The sequence below is a fragment of the Armigeres subalbatus genome, chromosome 2 (genome assembly GCF_024139115.2).
Source record: "Armigeres subalbatus isolate Guangzhou_Male chromosome 2, GZ_Asu_2, whole genome shotgun sequence".
NCBI classification, from domain to species: domain Eukaryota; kingdom Metazoa; phylum Arthropoda; class Insecta; order Diptera; family Culicidae; genus Armigeres; species Armigeres subalbatus.
In genome coordinates this window covers 370,613,896-370,632,960 of record NC_085140.1, presented here as the reverse complement: position 1 = coordinate 370,632,960, position 19,065 = coordinate 370,613,896, and the positions used below count along the sequence as shown (strand labels likewise).

General features: G+C 43.8%; 3 protein-coding genes across 3 annotated transcripts; all 3 read right to left on the bottom strand.

Moving 5' to 3' along the window:
- Positions 1 to 272: 272 nt before the first annotated feature.
- LOC134210108 (uncharacterized) lies at positions 273 to 1,127 on the bottom strand. Its single transcript, XM_062686127.1, has one exon. The coding sequence runs from the start codon at positions 1,125 to 1,127 to the stop codon at positions 273 to 275; it is 855 nt and encodes a 284-aa protein (XP_062542111.1).
- Positions 1,128 to 1,212: 85 nt separating this feature from the next.
- LOC134210107 (uncharacterized) lies at positions 1,213 to 3,799 on the bottom strand. Its single transcript, XM_062686126.1, has 3 exons — positions 2,958 to 3,799; positions 1,904 to 2,901; positions 1,213 to 1,838 (listed from the first exon to the last, which is right to left on the bottom strand). Exons 1-3 carry the CDS (start codon positions 3,797 to 3,799, stop codon positions 1,213 to 1,215), a joined length of 2,466 nt encoding a protein of 821 aa, XP_062542110.1.
- Positions 3,800 to 8,403: 4,604 nt separating this feature from the next.
- Positions 8,404 to 11,118, bottom strand: LOC134210106 (uncharacterized). The gene has a single exon (XM_062686125.1). It carries the CDS (start codon positions 11,116 to 11,118, stop codon positions 8,404 to 8,406), a length of 2,715 nt encoding a protein of 904 aa, XP_062542109.1.
- Positions 11,119 to 19,065: the final 7,947 nt, after the last annotated feature.

The window sequence follows — 19,065 nt, the reverse complement described above, 5'->3', positions numbered from 1 at the left end:
TGCCGTCGGTCCTGGAAAAACCTTCACCACTCTTCCCAGTGGCCACCTCAGTGGAGGTACGTTTTCTTCTTTGAGAAGAACCATCGTCCCTATAGCGATATTGTTCTTCAATTTCGTCCACTTCACGCGATTCTGTAGATCGGACAGGTACTGCGTCCGGTACTTTTTCCAAAACTGCTGGACGAGGCTTTGTGCTTGATCCCACATTTTCAATTGATTGATCGACACATCGTTGAAATTCTGGTCTGCTACAGCTGTTAACGGACGCTGAACTAAAAATGCCCCGGTGTTAGGGCCTCGTAGTCGGATGGATCACTGCTGATTGCTGTCATTGGTCTTGAGTTCAAAACCGCCTCAATTTGTGCTAAAGCTGTCAGCATTTCGTCGTTCTTTAGCGTTCGGAGCCCAACTGATTTCTTGAGATGGGCTTTAAAAGACTTTACCTGGGCCTCCCACAGCCCGCCAAAGTTGGGCGTACGCGGGGGGATGAATTTAAAAGTAATGCCATCGTTTGCAGCTTCTTTGATTACTGGATCTTGGAATTCTCTTTCGTTAAGCTGCTTGTAGAGCTGCCTCAGCTCCCGGTTTGCACCAACAAATGTTGTGGCATTATCGCACATGATGAGTTGCGGTCTGCCACGTCGCGAAACGAAGCGCCTGAGTGCCGCAATGAATGCTTGTGTTGTTAGATCCGCCACAAGTTCCAGATGTATTGCCTTCACTGATAGGCAGACGAACACTGCGACATAACATTTCACCGGCTTGGCTCTCCGGTTCGGGTAACTAATAAAAAAGGGACCGCAATAGTCCACGCCGACCTTAAGGAATGGAGCTGACGGCGTGACCCGCTCTGCTGGGAGATCTGCCATTAGTTGCTCTAAGACTTTCGGCTTGCTTTTAAAGCATGGAATGCATCCATGGATGACCTTTCTTACCAAACTGCTGGCATTAGTTGGCCAGAATCTTTCACGCAGAATGGAGATGAGTAGCTGTTGTCCAGCATGGTAGAACTTGTGGTGATAGTGCCTTGCCAAAGCTAGCGCCAACGGGTGACGGTGGTCCAGGATAAACGGATGTTTTCTATGTTCGGAAACAGGTGCATTGGCAAGCCGACCGCCCACACACATTACACCAGATAGCAGTACTGGACGGAGTGACTTGATTCTAGACGAGGATTTGACCTCTCCGTTTTTGTTGAGATTGGCAAGTTCTTCAAAAACTGTCTTGCTGCGATTGACGCACTAAGGTCATCATGGCTTCTTCTAGTTCTTCCGGAGACAGCGGACCTGTGTTCCTCGAATTCCGATTTGAAGGTTGAGTGTTGTACCTGAAGCGTAACAAGAGTGCTACCATGCGCAGAAGCTCCTGGTACGACCATCGTAGCCCGAAAACTTCACTCGACGTGGTTCCGTGGGTAGATAGAGCTTGTGTGGACCGTTCTTCAAGTAGTGTCGAATCAACTGACTCCGCAGAAGATTGATTTGATTGAGGCCAGTACCCCTGGTCCTGAGATAACCACTGAGGACCTTCGAACCAGCGCCTCTCGTATTGGAGTTGGGCTGGCGACATCCCACGAGAGATCAAGTCGGCCGGATTTTCAATTCCAGCCACGTGATTCCAAATTCCACCTTGTGTGAGATGCTGTATCTCGGATACACGATTGGCAACAAATATTTGCCAACGAGAAGGAGCTGATCCTAGCCAGTGCTTCACAATTGTGGAATCTGTCCAAAAGAATGCAGCAGGTACAGGTTTCACTTGACTGAATTTTTCGTAGAGGTGACTCAGTAGCAACGCACCTGACAGCTCGAGACGAGGGATAGTCAGTTTCTTCTTTTCTGTTCCGAAGACTCTAAAGGAGCTACCAGGGACTTGGATGTGATTAGCCGCACAGTGACAGTACCGTCTGAAGCAAGGCATCGAAGATAGAGACAGGCTCCGTATGCGACAGACGACGCATCACTGAATCCGTGCAGTTGGACAAGAGCACAATCGTTGCTGAATCCTATCCAACGAGGAACTGTTAGAGTTTCGAGCGCCATGAGGTTCTGCCGGTATTCTTTCCACATTTGTTGCATCGATTCGTCCAAAGTGTCGTCCCAGCCGCATTTCAGCCGCCAAAGCTGCTGGATGAAGAGTTTTGCTTGCACGACGACTGGGCCAACTAATCCCAAAGGGTCAAAAAGGCAAGCTGCATCGGAATGAATGCTTCGCTTGGTGATACTCGCAGCATCCGACTTCCATTGGGGAAAGCTGAATTGAAATTCGTCGGCCGTCACATTCCATTGCAATCCTAAAGTCTTCACCGTCGTACTTGATGATTGGAGGTCTAGCACTGAACGATCGTCCCGCATTTTCTTCGGAATACTGCGGAGCAGCTCCGGAGAGTTTGAGTTCCATTTTCGGAGAATGAACCCTGCCGAATTGGTCACTTCTTCCACTTGCTTCACTAATAGCTTGGCTTCCTTGATGTTATCTGCTCCCGACAACATATCATCAACGTAAAAATCGTGCAGGATGACGTCAGATGCTACTGGATGCGTTGTTGCACAATCTTCACCAAGCTTCTTCAGGCATCTTGTTGCCAAGTATGGCGCGCTGGCGGTCCCGTATGTGACTGTGGTGAGTTCGAAGATTTTGATAGGCTCCTCCTTCGAATCCCTCCACACGATTTTGTGGAGAGGTGGTCTCCCGGCTGAGTAAGTACCATTCGGTACATTTTTGCGACGTCGGCAACTGCTGCAATTCGATGGAGGCGGAATCTGACCAGCATAGCCAGAAGAGGGTCCTGAACAACCGGTCCCACCATTAATGCATCGTTCAGAGATAGCCCTGTCGATGTGCGACATGACGCATCGAAGACTACACGAAGTTTGGTAGTCGTGCTGTCCGGGCGAAGAACTGCGTGGTGTGGCATATAATACACTGGTTTCTCGGAACATTCCTCCGGAACTTGCTTCATGTGCCCCATCAACAAATATTCATGGATGAATTCAGTGTACATTGCCTTAAGCGGTGGGTTGCAATCCAGCCGTCGCTCCAGACTCAAGAACCGTTTGATGGCAATGTTTTTGGAATCTCCCAGTTTCTCCATGATGTGTTCCTTCCTAGGCAATGCTACCACAAATCTACCGTCTTTATTTCTAGACGTCGTTTTGTTGAAGAATTCTTCACACGCTGTTTCCTCAATGGACAATGTGCTGTTGACGTGACATGTCTCTAGTTCCCAGAATCTCGCTAGAAGTTCTTGTAGATCTACCATTGTACTAACGAATGTTGATGTTTCTGGGATATTCTCAGGAATTGGAGATGTACGGCCGGACACGATCCAGCCAAAGACTGTTTCTTGTAGGGTTGGACCATCGTCAGAGAGCTTCATACTTCCCGCAGCAAGAAGGTCCAGATAGAACTCGGCTCCGATAATCATATCGATGGGGCCAGGTTCGCCGAAACTAGGGTCTGCTAGCACAATGTCGGTTGGGATCTTCAATCGGCTCACTTTCACTGGACTAATCGGCAACGCACGGGTGATCTTCGGCAAAACGTAGAACTGCATATCTTCTTCGAACGCTGAGATTGCTGGAACTCTTGGCTGGATTCTTGCTGCCACCAACCTTGTCGATGTGACACTACCGCACCCGATTCCTTGTACCTTCAGGTACACTGGCGTTTCCCGAAGCTTGAGCTTCTTCGAGAAGGTTGACGTAACGTAGCAGAATTCCGAACAGGAGTCCAAGAGTGTACGAGCAAAGGAAATATTGCCGAATCGGTCTTGTACTCGAACTATTGCGGTTGACATTAGCACTTGTCGAGGGAAGATTGCATGGTTTCTGATTGCTTTACAGCTTTTAGTGTAACAGTGGCGTGTGAATTTGTGGTGGAGTGTGGGGAATGTGCTGAGAGCTTGCTTGGATCACGGGATAGGAGTTTGTGGTTTGTGTGGCTGGTTGAATGGGTGTTTGTGTTTGACTTTTGATGTAGCTTGGCTTAAGTGTGGCTGTGACTGTCCTGCTACCCGAGTTTGATCTTGCGTTTGTGGAACGGATGTTTTAGACGCACGGAAACTCGATGGTGCGTTCTCAAAATGCAGCATAGTGTGATGCTTTCTGCTGCACTTTGTACAGGAACCTCTGGAGCATCCTTCAGCATAATGTCCCGCAGACAAGCAATTGCGACACAAGCGCTTCCGATTGGTCTCTTCCACACGCTGAGCGACTGACAGGCCTTTGAATTTGTAACACTTGAACGGAAGATGATACGGTTCCGCACAAAACACACAATTTCTTGCAGACCCCGCGGACGTGTGTACAACTGTGGACCTTTCTCGTCTCTGAGTGGAATCAGTCGATTTACTTGGCGCTATAGACTGCAGCACAAGGCAATGGTCTCTAAGGAACTCAATTAGCTCGTCATACCTAGGCACGTCCTTGGAATTGTGGTGCGATTCCCACAGTCGAAGAGTGGTCACATCCAGACGAGAGCATAGCGAATGCGCGAGAATCGTTGACCAATTCGCTGTGTTTTCTCCGATCTTATTCAACATTTGTAGATTCCTGTCGAATTCATTGATCAGATGATTCAATGCTTCGAAATTTTCTCGCCTTACAGGCTCCACTGCAAAGATAGCGTCCAAATGTGCTTTGATAATGAGCTTCTTATTTTCATATTTTTTCTCTAGAACCTTCCAAGCTGCCTCATAGTTGTCACCGTGCATCACCGAAGACAGATGACCGCAGATAGGTGAATTTATCAATGGCTGTAAGCATCAGGCTGCGAAACGTGTCTCTAAAAGTCACCCACTCCTTTAGCTTACCACTGAAGGAAGGAAGCTTGATGTCCGGCAGCTTGACTCGTGACATCCCATGCCCTGCCGCAATAGAAGTTGTTGTAGCTAATTTTGATTCCACCTTCAGTGCTCTCAGAGATATCAAGTCGGCTTTAGTAGCGAAATACTGCTCTTCCACTTCCCGGATGATTGCTTCATACTGATCTACGCGTATTATTGCCAATTTGTCCAAACGCTTCTTCCGCTCCTCTGTGGTTTCTTTCACATCTTCTTCTGCGTCAGTTTCATCGATTGCCATTTCGATCTTACGACGAACACTATAGAAGCTTTTCATGGCATTCTCCAACGTTTCCAACCTCACGTCGATTTGATTTTCCTGAGTTGACCTCTGGAACTCACTGACAAACTTTGCAATGGCTTTGATGGAATTTTTCAGCTGCCTCTCCTGCTTTCCGAGCTCCCGTAGTCCGATATTGTCAACCATTTCGCACTTCACTTAGCTATAATTCAAAGCTTAAAGCACTGCTCACACCTTATAAAGTTCAATGTTCATTCGTCGCACTTTCACTGACGTTCGTGTGATTTACATTCGCAATTAATTGCAGCAGTGCAATAAACTGAATTTTGAGTTCACTTTTTAATCACTTTTATCACTCACTACTCTGCCAATCAACTGGAACACTGCTAGGTGATTTACTCGACGCGACGTTCCACAGTGACGTGATTCGTATTGACTGACTAACGACCAAAGACAGCCGACAAGGAGGACTAGCAGCGAACAATCGAACCAATAAACCAAAGCCACAGTCAGGGACACAATTGATTGGAACCAGGCCACAATTCCGGAATGAAACTCCCATGCGAGTAGATTTAAGAATTTATTCAAGCCTTTGTTCACCCCACAATTACCCACACATGGAGACGCCACATGCAACCACGCCACCAACAACATGCAATCAACTACTTTCCTGATTCTGTGCTATATGCCTGCATCTGATTAACCGCTGGTACTTTTTTAATCCTCAGCATCACAGTCATCCAACAGCAATATAGCTCCTCAGCTTCAGATCGGCATGACACGCACCATATCAAAAAAACAAAGAGCGGGAATGATGGTTTCAAGCAGCAGCACTCTGAAGCCGGCAGAACAACTGGAATCACGATGTCGCTGCTACCACACAATGGCACCGATATGATCTTCGATGGCGGGAAGATTTTTGTTCGATATTAATCCAAATTGCACACGCGATTGTCACCGGTTAGTCGAACTGTTCACACAACGCTTGTCCGATTATGTGCACCGATTTAAATCCGGCTCGAAGGACCATGTTCTGGACCTATACTACGAGTGGACTGTATGCTTGAGTTTTTAAGGTCCAGAGCTACACTTCAAGGTCATCGACCTGACCTGTTCACTTGACATGCACTATCGGATACCGAATAGAAAAGCACTTGTTTAGGTGAGACTAACAAACAGTTTATTCGACCGGGTTTCAAAGAATACTGATTTTTATTTTGATTTGTTCGAGCTACCGACCCTGTATGACCAGCGATCTTCCTACGGTACCTACACATATTGCTCTAGCGTCGAAACGATCATCCACGATGCATTGATTGAGTTTAAAATTAAAGAGAGAGTTAACTGTGATACTGATAAAGGGGCAGCGGGGCTAACTTGGTTTGGAGATTACAGATCACTACTACTGCCGCATAGCCTATATTTGAAGTACTAGATTAAGGGTGGGTTCGGCGCGAAACTATAAACGTTTTAGACGAGAGAAGTGAGATCAATCATCGCCGCCACCTGAAATTCCTAATTTCAACACTGGCTACTCTGCTGCATGAGCTGTACCTACTTCATTGTTTACAAAAGTTCATCAGAAACGCATGCAGAAAATGATTTACTTGTACATTTTTACAAAATTATTAGCAAATTTTAACAGTTTTCATTAATTTCAGGTACATAATCTTCATAAGGTAGAAGGCAAACCTTGGTAACAGGTCGCTTGATGGTCCCTTTGCTGGTGTTAAGTGTTACAACGCGGATTAGTCCATCTCTGCCTGGATGTGCTTCGGTTATTCTGGCTAGCGGCCATCTTGCAGGTGATAGAGACTCGTCGACCAAAATCACCATTCGTCCTGGTTGAAAAGAAGTATTTGGTGTTGTTCGCCTTCCTTCTTTCTGCATCTCATGCAGATAATCCGTTCGCCAAAGATGCCAAAACTTCTGGACTCGCTCCTGAAGTTTCTGGTAGTGATCCAGTCGGTTGAGTGGTATCTCGGTAACGTCAGCTTCAGGTAGAGCCAACATAGCGGAGCCGATGAGAGAAATGTGCTGGAGTGAGGATTGCCAAATCGTCTGGGATCTCCGTCATCGGTGTGAGAGGCCTCGAATTCATACAGGCCTCAATCTGCGACAGGATAGTAGTCATGTCTTCGAAGGATAATGCGGCGTTGCCAAGTTGTCTGTGCAGGTGCTTCTTCGCCGTTTTCACTGCCGCCTCCCATAGGCCGCCAAAGTGGGGGCCTTCGGAGGAATCATTATGTGCCATTGGATTCCGTCGGTCGCGCAGATGGTGGAAATTTCTCCTGATGCTTTTTCCCGTTGCAATAATTGGTACACGGATACAAATTTCATCCATTTGCTTCAAAATATACATGTTTATTTCCAAAATGGTAATATGTTTGAATCAAACATATTTATTTTTAAAACCATATTGAATTCCTGTTTGCTTTATACATACACTAGTGGACAGCCCTCGCTCGTTCTTGCAAAAATAAACAAAACCTCAAGTTCGGATCGGATCCGATCGGAAGTCAGCAGAGGAGCAGGAGCAAAATAGAAGCATATGTTTTCTTGCTTCCAAATTGAGGATAGGGATGTTTTTAGGTACAGAAAGGTAAGTAAATGAAATATGAACGTTTGGAAATGTAAAATCTGGTAGTCAAATGCTACCAGAATATGAAAATTGGTAGAATTGATAAGAAAATATTATGAGGGGTCGAACCAAAACAATAATATCTATGTTTGCTTCAAACATTTAGCTGGTTAAAACAACTTGAAACGCACATTTGATTCAATAAAAAGTTTTTGTTCGCTTCAAATGCAACAATATGTTTGTTCCAAACAGATTTATTTTTGATGCCAGAACAAACTGAATTTATGTTTGGATTTACCTAGAATATGTTTGTTTTTAACGTAGTTTTTTCTGCGTGTATAGTTCCCGCAATTCATTTCGTGCTCCCTCAAAATTCTTGCCGTTGTCAGAGTATATGTGGGTCGGTCGACCACGGCGAGAAATAAACCTTCGAAGAGCTGCTATGAAAGCAGCGGTGGAGAGGCTACTAACCAGTTCAATATGCACAGCTTTCGTCGTAAAGCACACAAAATGCTTATATATGCCTTTGATACTCGATGCCCGTTTATGTGGTGGTTTCAGGTACACTGGACCAGCGTAATCGACGCCGGTGACGGTGAATGGTCTGCTTGGTGTAATTCTTCGCTGCGGTAGTTGCCCTGTTTGTTGTGCTGCTGGTGTTGGAGATGCTCGCGTGCATCGAAAACAATTGCGCATGATGCTGTTCAATAACCTTCTCCCCTGAATCGGCCAGTATTCTTACCGCATTGCAGCTAATGTTACACGGCCGCCACCATGCAACAGTTTGTTATGGTAGAAGACAGCAACAGAACGTGTGAAAGGATGGGAACTGGGAAGTAGGATTGGATGCTTCGTGTGATAGGGCTGCTCTGAGAGATTTAGTCTTCCCCCGACTCGAATGATTCCGTCTGAATCGAGAAATGGACTCAATAGGCGCAAATTTGATCGTTTCGATACTGGCTTCCCTCTACCCAATTCCCTAATTTCTTCACCGAACGAATCGATTTGGGCCAGCTTTACTAGCTTCATATGAGACAGCGACAATTCCTCCACGTTGAGTACGGTACTTCCTTCTAGTCGATCTGATGATTCTCGTTGACGGCAGACATTGATGAACCGTAGGCAGTAGGCCGTTACACGAAGCAGTCGTTGGTAGGATTTGGTTCGCAAGAAAATTTCATTCACGGTTGGTCGATTTTGAATGGCCGCCACCATGATGCGTCGCTCCAAAACTTCATCGGAATGGTTGCTCACATTGGTTGTTGTTGGCCAGCTTTCCCTATGCAGACTAAGCCAAGATGGACCGTGGTGCCAAAGATCACTGCTCAGAAATTCATCCACTTTCATTCCCCTCGTTATCAGATCAGCTGGATTATGGATTCCTGCGACGTGGTTCCACTGCGATCCGTGGGTGGTGGTTTGAATTTCGGATACTCGGTTGGCAATGAAGGTTTTCCAAACATGCGTAGGAGAACGTAACCACTCGAGGGTAACTGATGAATCGGACCAAAAATAGGATGCAGATATGGCCATATCGAGGGCTTCGAGGATTTTTGCGTGTAATCTGGCGGCGAGTACGGCAGCTGATAATTCCAACCTTGGTATCGATAGACGTTTGAGGGGAGCGACTCTAGATTTTGCAGCTATCAGATGAACACGGATCTGGCCTTTGGAGGAAATTGACCTGGCAAAGGTGCAAGCGCCGTATGCTTGCTCAGACGCATCAGCGAACGTGTGAAGCTCGTAGGTAGAGTTTGGAAGAAAAACGCATCGGTCAACTGCGTAGGAGGATAGCTTTGTCAAATCGGAACAGTAGGATATCCACTTCTCGTTGACAGGATCAGGAACTTCGTCATCCCATCCACATGGTTGCAGCCACAGCTCTTGCAGGAGTATTTTCGCGCGAATGACAACTGGAGCAGTGATTCCAAGAGGGTCGAAATGCTTGGATACACCAGATAGAATCGTCCTTTTTGTTGAAGCACTAGTGGGATCGATGGAAGCAATTTCAAAGCTTAATTTATCTGGTTTGGGCTCCCATCTCACGCCTAGAGTTTTGACTGCCTTTTCTGTTTCGAGATTCAGAAATGCTTTCGTTTCGATTTGTGACGGATCTAGACCTTCAAGTACCCGTGAATCGTTGGATGCCCATTTGCGGAGCTGAAACCCGCCTTTCGCGAGCAGCTGATTCAATTCAGTTCTGGTATGGATTGCTTCGCCGATGGATTGGGCACCTCCTATAAAGTCGTCGACATAAAAGTTTTTCACCAGGGCTGGTCCTCCGAGCGGAAAGTTGTCTCCTTCATCTTTACACAATTGGCTTAGGGTGCGAGTAGCAAGAAAGGACGAAGACGCCAAACCGTACGTTACGGTTAACAATTCGCACGTTTCGATGGGGCCATCGGGTTGAAAACGCCAAAATATTCTTTGCAGAGGGGTGTCTCTTGGGTCGACCAGTACCTGACGGTACATTTTCTCGATGTCAGCGACGAGTGCAATAGGGTACTTGCGAAAACGAAGAATTAAGGTGAGCAATTCGTCTTGCACTACTGGACCAACTTGTAGGGTGTCGTTCAGGGAAAATCCGGTAGTGGAGTGTACCGATCCATTGAATACCACACGGACTTTTGTGGTGATGCTTGACTCCTTCACGACGGGATGGTGCGGAATGTAGGAGACCTGTGGCGGCTCGGGTTCATTCGCAGAAATGATTCGAAGGTGGCCTAACGATAGATACTCGGCGAGAAAATTTTGGTATTCCTGCTTCAAGTTCGGATCGCGCTCCAAGCGTTTCTCCAGGGAATGGTATTGGCGCATGGCAACAGCTTTCGTATCACCCAGCATGTGATCGAAATCGGGATGGCGTGGAAGACGCACCATATATCTTCCTTCAGAATTTCGGGTAACATTCTCTACGAAATGTGTCTCGCATTGCTGTTCTTCGACGGAATAGTTTGGCTTGTTATTGATCTCTTCCATTTTCCAGAAGCGCTCAATTGCATCATGGAGGGGATCTGATACGGACACGTGACAGGCAACGGGTTCAACGACGGGTGAAATTAGGTTTCTACCAACGACAATCCATCCAAAAACACTTTCGACAAGCAAATGCTGCTGATCTTGCTCAATTCTCGTACCAGGGTTGACGAAGGAATAGAAATGTTCCGCACCTAGTAGCAAGTCAATTGCTCCAGATTTATTGAAGCTGGGATCGGCCAAGAATAAATCTTGTGGTATACGCCAATTCTGGGCCGAGAATGTGACGGCGGGGAGGTCAATAGTGACTCTTGGGAGAACCAAAAAATCCAAATCCATTGCAAAATCGTTCTTTCTGGATTTTATGACCGAGTGCACGCTGTGTCTTACATTGGAAGCTGATTCCCCCACACCATGAACAGGAATGTTCACTGCTCGTCGTTTTAGCTTCAGAAGCTGACACAATCTCTCGCTCATTATGTTGGATTGAGAGTCGCTATCTAGCAGGGCGCGTGCAGGGTGAGTGGATCCATTTGAATCGACGACTAGCAGCACGACGGTGGAAAGTAGCACATTTGAGTTTGATAACGGTGATGGGTTGCTACTTTGAGAGCGCATGTGTAGGTAGTCGTTGTGAATGGAGTATTGTTTTGACTCGATGACGGTCTGGCTTGATAAGTAGCTTGATTGGCGGGGCGTTGTGCAGGTGGTTGAAAGGATGATTCATCGAAGCTGTTGACATTGTGCAGCATAGTATGATGTCTTCTTTGGCAGTGTCGACAGGAGTATTTGGACTGACAGTTTCGAGCAAAGTGATCGTGGCGGAAACAATTCGCGCAAAGGCGATTAGTATCGATCAGTTTCATACGGTCTGCAACGTTCATTCTTTCAAATCGAGGGCATTTGACGAGAAAATGATACTGGCTACAGGCATAGCATTTAGGCTGTTGTTCTTCAGCGACAGTGTGGGAGGCAACTCTTGGGAAAAACGGTCTGCGATTGGAGGGGAAATTGCTTACTGGCATTGGCGAATAGTGCGACTGGTGGTTGACGGACATCGACTCAAGAACTCGAATTCTACGTTGTAGAAAATCGACGAGGCGAGCGTAATTTGGTTCATCGACGGTGGTAGCGAAATCTTCCCATGCCTTGAGGGTCCCATCGTCAAGGCGAATGCAAAGCAAGTGTTCGAGCATCGTGCTCCATTGGTCGACGGGCTCTCCAAGTTGACGAAGAATTTTGGTATGGCGTTGGAATTCATCAACCAGACTATGCAATGCTTCTGCAGATTCTCTCATCATGCGGGGGCAATCTAGTAGTGCTTGCAAATGACGTTTTTTGAGCAAGTAGTCGTTTGCGTAGCGCGAAGTCAATGCTTGCCAAGCAACGATCAGTGCTAATTGCAATTGATTCAATTAACTGGGCGGCTTCTCCCTTCAAAGCGGCACGGAGATAATGAAACTTTTGAACTTCGGGAACATCAACATTGGAGTGAATGAGGGCGACAAAGGTATCATGGAAAGCCAGCCATTGATTATAATCGCCATCGAACTCTGGCAACGAAATGGTGGGGAGCTTGATGCCAGCTAGTGCATTTGCAGCGGGGTTAGGGATTGCGCTTGGATTTTGGGTATTATTGGCGGGTAATAGGGATCGTAGAGCAGCCTTTACTTTGAAGAAAATGGATTCGAACTTGGCACGGGTTTGGTTGTTCTGTTCAATACCTTCATCGGTGGTTTCACACTCCTCTAACTGCGTCTGTACTTCCTCCAGTCCCATCCACATGCTATCTAGGTTCTCGATTCGAAGTGGCAGTTGAGCTTGGTCTCGATTGGCTTGGTATTTCGATGCGAACTGCTCAGCTCTTCCTAGCGAGGTCATGAGGGCCGTCCGACGGTTGATTAACTGCTGCTTGCGTTCCTCGTCCATGGCGCGAGATCCGGCGTGGGTTACGGCGTAACAAAATGGCGGTTCTAGACAAAAGAACACAGAAAAGACCCGGTAGAGCCGGACAAACGGAGTAGGGAGGTTGGAATACTACTAACCTTTTCAAGGCTAGGATAATGCCTTGTATTTTATATAATGCACCTCCGGTAACGGGAACGTACGTATTGCTGGCCAACTCAGCAAGATGGATTACTGGATCTTTCGGGTAGGTTTCTCGACAATCGGTAGCACTCTCAATGGCGGGAAACGGACAATAGCACTTCTCTTCGGCAACGGAAATCCTCGATGGATGGACGGAGTCACTTGGAATGAAAATCAGAAACAAATCTCAAAGTACCCGCGGATAATCCTGCGCGCAATGGAATCACACGTACCGTGTGCCTGATTAGAACAGGCCTTGTATTTTTCAAAATCAGGAACAACGGGAACAATTTTGCACTCTGGAATCTTCTTGGGAGGAATGGCGGTTTGTTGCCCGAAAACGATGGCGGAAATTCAATAGCGACGTCTTCTCACTATGGCGCTTGGCTTGATTTGGATCACGAACACGATGACGGAATGGAAACCTTTTCCTGGTCACGGCACCAATATGTTGGGGCAGGTTCGCGATTTCCGGTGAAATTTGAACGGTTGACAAATTGGGCACTGGCTGTAATGTAGCTCCTACGCTCAGCGGGGTGGTGATATTAGCTAATGCACTACTCCACAAAGTTCCCACTATCCGCCACGAGGAGAGTTCTTCTTGATGAATCAAACTGGTATCGCCGCTTAACACATAGTTCATTTTATTACTTAAACTAGAGTAGAAGTATAACTTTTGGGACACTTTCTTTTAGGATAGTTCAATTCGGAATAATTTATTTGCTGATTTTTCGGTCTAAAGAAATCTCCTTCGCTACTACTACCGTTCCATTTAAATTGAATTTCATTAGTGTATAACACTACTACTGCCGCATAGCCTATATTTGAGGTACTAGATTAAGGTGATTATACAATCAAGCCATGTGGTGAATTTTAAATTCACCACACGAGTTTCTACTCCTATTATCAAATACTCAAATCTAGCGTAATAATTGTCGTGCTGCTGAAATTAAAGTCGATTGTTTAGCATGAGTAAGGAAACGATCTACGAATGTTCCATCCCCATGGGCGTTGTGGTTCTCTCAATTTGTGCTCTTGAAAAATCACTAGAAAAAGCACGTGGTTTCCAAGATGGCCGATTTCTGACTTGGTTGTATAACCACCTTAAGGGTGGGTTCGGCGCGAAACTATAAACGTTTTAGACGAGAGAAGTGAGATCAATCAGCTTCGTTAGTTCATTTATAGCGCCATTGCGCTATATTGTTAGTGCTATAACAGCAAAAACGTTTTCATAGTGAATGCTACTCACCGTAATATGGGAAGTGGCTAACAAGCAACTCAATTACATACATGAGCTCTTAACCGATAAGCTTTGATGCTAATTCAGACAGAGCTGTTTTATGACTACATGAACGCTGCACAAACAATACAAGATTAAACATATTCGGCACACTGACTAGCTGATAGATATTTGGGTAATAGTCGAGTTGAAATTTAAGGGATTATTTGCGGAAGCTTTTCTTTTATTCGTCATTGACTGCTTTTATTCAAATATTATACAGCCAAAGGCTAGAAGTTGAAGCTTTTAGCACCAACATTGTTAGTTGGGCATTTAGCATATTTATGGATTTGTGCTGTGAAAAAATGGTAGCATTTGCTCATTATTGGGAGAAGTTGATCTAATTTTGCGTGGCCACTAAAAACATCTTCAGGAGGAACAAAACACAGTAAATAATAGAGTAAATAAGGTTGTCAATTAAAAAATACTGGGGTCCTGTAGTGTAGTTGGCCACACTTTCGCCTTACAAGCGAATGGTCATGGGTTCGAATCCCAGCCCCTCCACCAAAACCTTCGTTAGTCGCCGGATGCGCCACCCTCATTTTGAGCTTATTGACAAGTTCTATCATGTAAAAGTTATACGATCTTTAAGAGGATGCTCCACATATGCATCAACATGAAAACTGCATTAAAATTCAATTCAAACATAAAAATACACTTGAAAATCTAAATTTTCGCTGCATAGACAAAATTATTATAAGATTTGAAGTTTATAAATAAGGTTTTAACACTAAACTGATTAAAATACAGGACAATCCAAAGATATATTAAAATTGAATATTGTGCACACATGTTTGTATTGATGCAAATCTGAATTTATCATAAAACTTTATTTTCCCAAAACCAGTCTATATGGGGCAATATGGGCATACCTGCACAGAGCCAGATATCAGGCCTTAAAATGCGAACATGTTCAAATTTCAGTAGTTAAATACAGTGTTGGTAAAATCACTCATAAATCTCAATCAACGAGCGCTCCCGTGCGAACGAAATTCTCTGCGATTTTAAAGGAATGCATCACACTTGAATTTTTCATGCTAAAACGCATCATTTCACTCATTTGCCAAAAAATCATTTTGGTTTAAAAACGCATTAGAAATCACTTTGGGGGCAATTTATTGCTTATACATAAAAAAGTGTTTAATGTTTTATGCGACAAACGTCAATTCACTGTTTTTAACGAAGGAGAACAAAAGAAAACCTACGATGATTCAAATGGATGATTCAACTCATCCATGAGTTTTTAGGTGCTGAGTTGGGTGCGTTTCAACTCACGCTTGATTTAAATCATCCATGAGTTTTGAGATTTTGAGTTTTTACCAACACTGGTTAAATATAAGAATATTATCATATATGTAAGATTCATTCCGGAAATTACAACAGCGCATTACTGCGACTGAAACAGAAAAAATGACCATTGACCAATTGAAATGTGGCTGTTCAAACGGTAAAGAGTGGCAAATCGTTCCAGTCCGCTGTTGTGCGGTGGCCCATACTGCCCCAAATGGTAGCTCATATTGCCCCGTATAATCGGGAACACACATTAATGTCAATACCTTTTTAAAAAGTGCATTCCATCAATTTCCAAATGCATTTTTCATCATTCATCGACGTAATATGAAAGGTAACACCCCCTAGTATAAGTCAACAGTATTTGAATGGTGATTGTTTTAGCTTTTCAGCGCTTTTAGGAACGGTTTTTTTAGGTGACCCATATTGCCCCGATCACCCCTATACGGTGGCGTATTGGGGAGCGCCCTTGCCGTTATGACTGCTCGATGACGACTGACAAATTGTTCTTCTCGGAGGCATTCCTCCAACGTACCCGGATAAATGGTAACCGAACAATGCGCAACGATCATTGAATTCACGACATGGAAAAATAGACGCAATGGACTCATAGTGAGATGGACCAGCAACGACAACAACAATGAATAATGAAAAATCTAAAAATAGATTCTGTGTGGATTATGGATACCGCAGTAGATCTCGGCACAGTAGCGGTTAAGTAACACAGAGTGCCTACCAATAAAAGAAAGGAATAAAAAATAACTCGCCGCAAAACGATCATTTATCTAGAGGATCTATTATAAAAATACGCTATAAAAATACTACTTTACTGCCCATGATCACATGTATTTTGGTTGATATTGTAAACCGTTTGTCAATCCTCCCCATAAACTCAATCATTTCCAGCTTACCACAGATAAGCACAAATTCACAGGCTTTTTACAAAATGAACAAAAATGCGAATGTTACAAACATGCGATCATGGGCAGTTTAGTTCTTGGTAAAACAGGGGAGAATCAAGTCTCCCAAGGAATCAAGTCTTCCCACCTTCCCCTACTGCATAAGGTTTGAGTTTAAAAAACTCGAAATCGACAAGTCTCTTGCTTACATAACTGTATACCTATTTATAAACTGTGACGTAAAACACCTTCAATTAGCTACTGGTGAAATGCCAACAAGAGCAACGAGTTAAATGGCTGGCGTTGTTTCAGCGTGATCATTTTTCCAAGATCCGTAATTTCATTTCCACCATGAACAAAGCATCTTCCGATGGATACATAAAGCTTTATAAAAAATCTTAGTCAATAGTTTCAAAATAGTTGAAAAAAGTGACTTTTTGAGAGAAAAAATGACTTTAGTGACTTGAGATCGAAAAAAGAGACTTTTTAGTGACTAGCCCGAAAAAAGTGACCAAGTCACACTGACCCGCTACCAGGCCTGGAACAAGGTCATCTCCAGGATTAAAGTCGCCTAACCTTTTAAAAGGCAGTGGCAACTATATTGCCACCAACAAATTATGTGTTTTTCTATTTATTAACACGAGCTCTAATTATTGTTTTCTATGTAGTGGCTTTATTGGCCACCTAGTAATCCCCCAGATGAATTTGAGCCATAAAAAAATGAGATGTCAATTTGAGAACAGTTTTTTTACGAACAAATCGTAAGTTTCGAGTGGAAGAAGGATTTCCATTTATAATTCGTTAAAACGACAAAGATATATATTTTCTCGTTGGTATTAATTATTTTGATTCTCCTGTGTTAGGTTATGGCGTAATTAGCGTGAAAAAAGTTTTGCCTTTCTGTATATTTGGTTTTTAGATGTTTGATGAAATTGTGTTGTGTTGGGAACAAAAGCGCAAAAAAAAAATTCACGTATAATGCGTTTTCCGACTCGGATTCTTCATTAAGAAATGTAACGTGCCTTGATTTGACTGATTTTACGTAAAACCTATAAAGGGTTAAAATGTATTTCAAAAGATCATCAAAATAGTTTCTGCCTGAATCAAAGATGTATTGAAACAACGGATATGGTTTTAGGGCCAATTTCTTCACCTCCGCTTAACTCTTAAGCGATGCTTACCCATACGTTTAAACCTGGTTTAGCGCCTAAGCGGGGGTGAAGAAATCGACCCTTAATCGTACAAAATTAGGTTTAGGCAAATTCAGATATTGTCATAGAGCCAGTGGTCAACAAATCAACATGGAATACGATTCAATCAAAGTTAATTGCCTATTTCCGGGGATTAAACCACCCGACTTGGACGTTAATTTACAATGTTATGGAAACTTATAAGTGAATATGTACAATTATGTGGAAGATATTGATTTGAAAATTTTCAAATCAATATCTTCCACATAACGTACATATATACTTATGAGTTTTCATAACATTGTAAATTAACGTCCAAGTCGGGTGGTTTAATCCCCGGAAATAGGCAATTAACTTTGATTGAACTAAACCTGTGTTGCGTGCTCTTGCCTACGCAATCCGGTCTGGTCTGAGCTTGACGACCGACTGGCAAATAGCTTACACAACCTCACTTGATCAGTACAGTTGCTGATGAAGAATGTGTACAGCCGCCAGACATTCTAAATACTCACGCTCCTCTAATGTGAACGTGTACTATACACATGTGGTAGTGTTGACTTGGGAAATGGATTGCGAGTGATTTGACTATGTGTCCAATTTGGGAATCTCGAGCTCGTTCAGTAGCCGCTAGGTTGCGAAGGCCGACGGAGGTCCTTCGTAGCTTAGTTGGTTAAAGCACCAGTCTAGCGTACTGTAGGGTCATGGGTTCGAGTCCCATCGAAGGGAAAGTGGTTACCTCCAATACATTTTTCAAATCAATATCTTCCACATAATTGTACATATTCACATATGAGTTTCCATAACATTGTAAATGGAATACGACATTTTCAAGCGAAGCATCATTTGAACATAATCTCTAGAAGTGCAAGAAAATGTGTCATCCGTTCTAAATAAATTCAGCACACTTTCGATATAATTAATTGGTCCTTGTTTGTCTTGCCCCGAGGGGGTGACCATATCGCCATATGGTAAATATAAAATGGACAAATCAGCAGAATTCGAAGGAATTTCACTATTTTATAAGGGTTACCGCTTAGCGTGACCATCTTGCCCCACTTACAAATCCCAGAAACTGTTATGTCATCATCACAAAAGAAGCACCAAATCCCTTTCCTTTTCTTGGATTTTATTCCTTTTTTTGTTCACAACTCTTCTTACTCGTAAAAAGTTTGCATTTTGTTGTATTTTTCCTTTGCTTCGTTATCATCAATATTTACCATCATCAATAATGTTCTTCGATTTTTTATGTTTTTTTTTCTGCCATTTTAAGATTTGCAATAGTTCAGAGTGATAATAATAATAATAGTACATTTGTTTTTTTTTCTTGTAATCTTAAAGATTTTAAACTTTTTCTTCTTCATAACTCGCAGTTTTCTCCACATTCGTCTTTTTCTTCGTTTTCGTGGTCTACTCCTTCCATTTTCTCCGTCTTTTTTTTTACTCCTTCCTCCCTTCCGCAGTTTACATTACACAATGGGGCATGGTTGGTTTTGCTAGATTTTTTTTTCGGTTTTCTATTTTCTACTGTTTGTTCTCATTTTTTGTTTTATGTTTTCTTGATGTTCCGGGGGTTAACGATTATTCTGTGTTTTCTTTTTTAACTCTCCTGCCAGCAGCTCTCCATCTCTCGTCGGTCGACAGTTAGCAATAAAAGAACATGGTTGATTCCGTTTTTTTA

Coding starts and splice junctions, on each gene's coding strand:
- LOC134210108 (XM_062686127.1), bottom strand. CDS start 1,127: ATGTGTGTGGGCGGTCGGCTTGCCAATGCACCTGTTTCCGAACATAGA.
- LOC134210107 (XM_062686126.1), bottom strand. CDS start 3,799: ATGTCAACCGCAATAGTTCGAGTACAAGACCGATTCGGCAATATTTCC. Junction 2,902..2,957: donor TTGTTGATGGGGCACATGAA/GCAAGTTCCGGA, acceptor CACACCACGCAG/TTCTTCGCCCGGACAGCACG. Junction 1,839..1,903: donor TCGATGCCTTGCTTCAGACG/GTACTGTCACTG, acceptor TCTTCGGAACAG/AAAAGAAGAAACTGACTATC.
- LOC134210106 (XM_062686125.1), bottom strand. CDS start 11,118: ATGAGCGAGAGATTGTGTCAGCTTCTGAAGCTAAAACGACGAGCAGTG.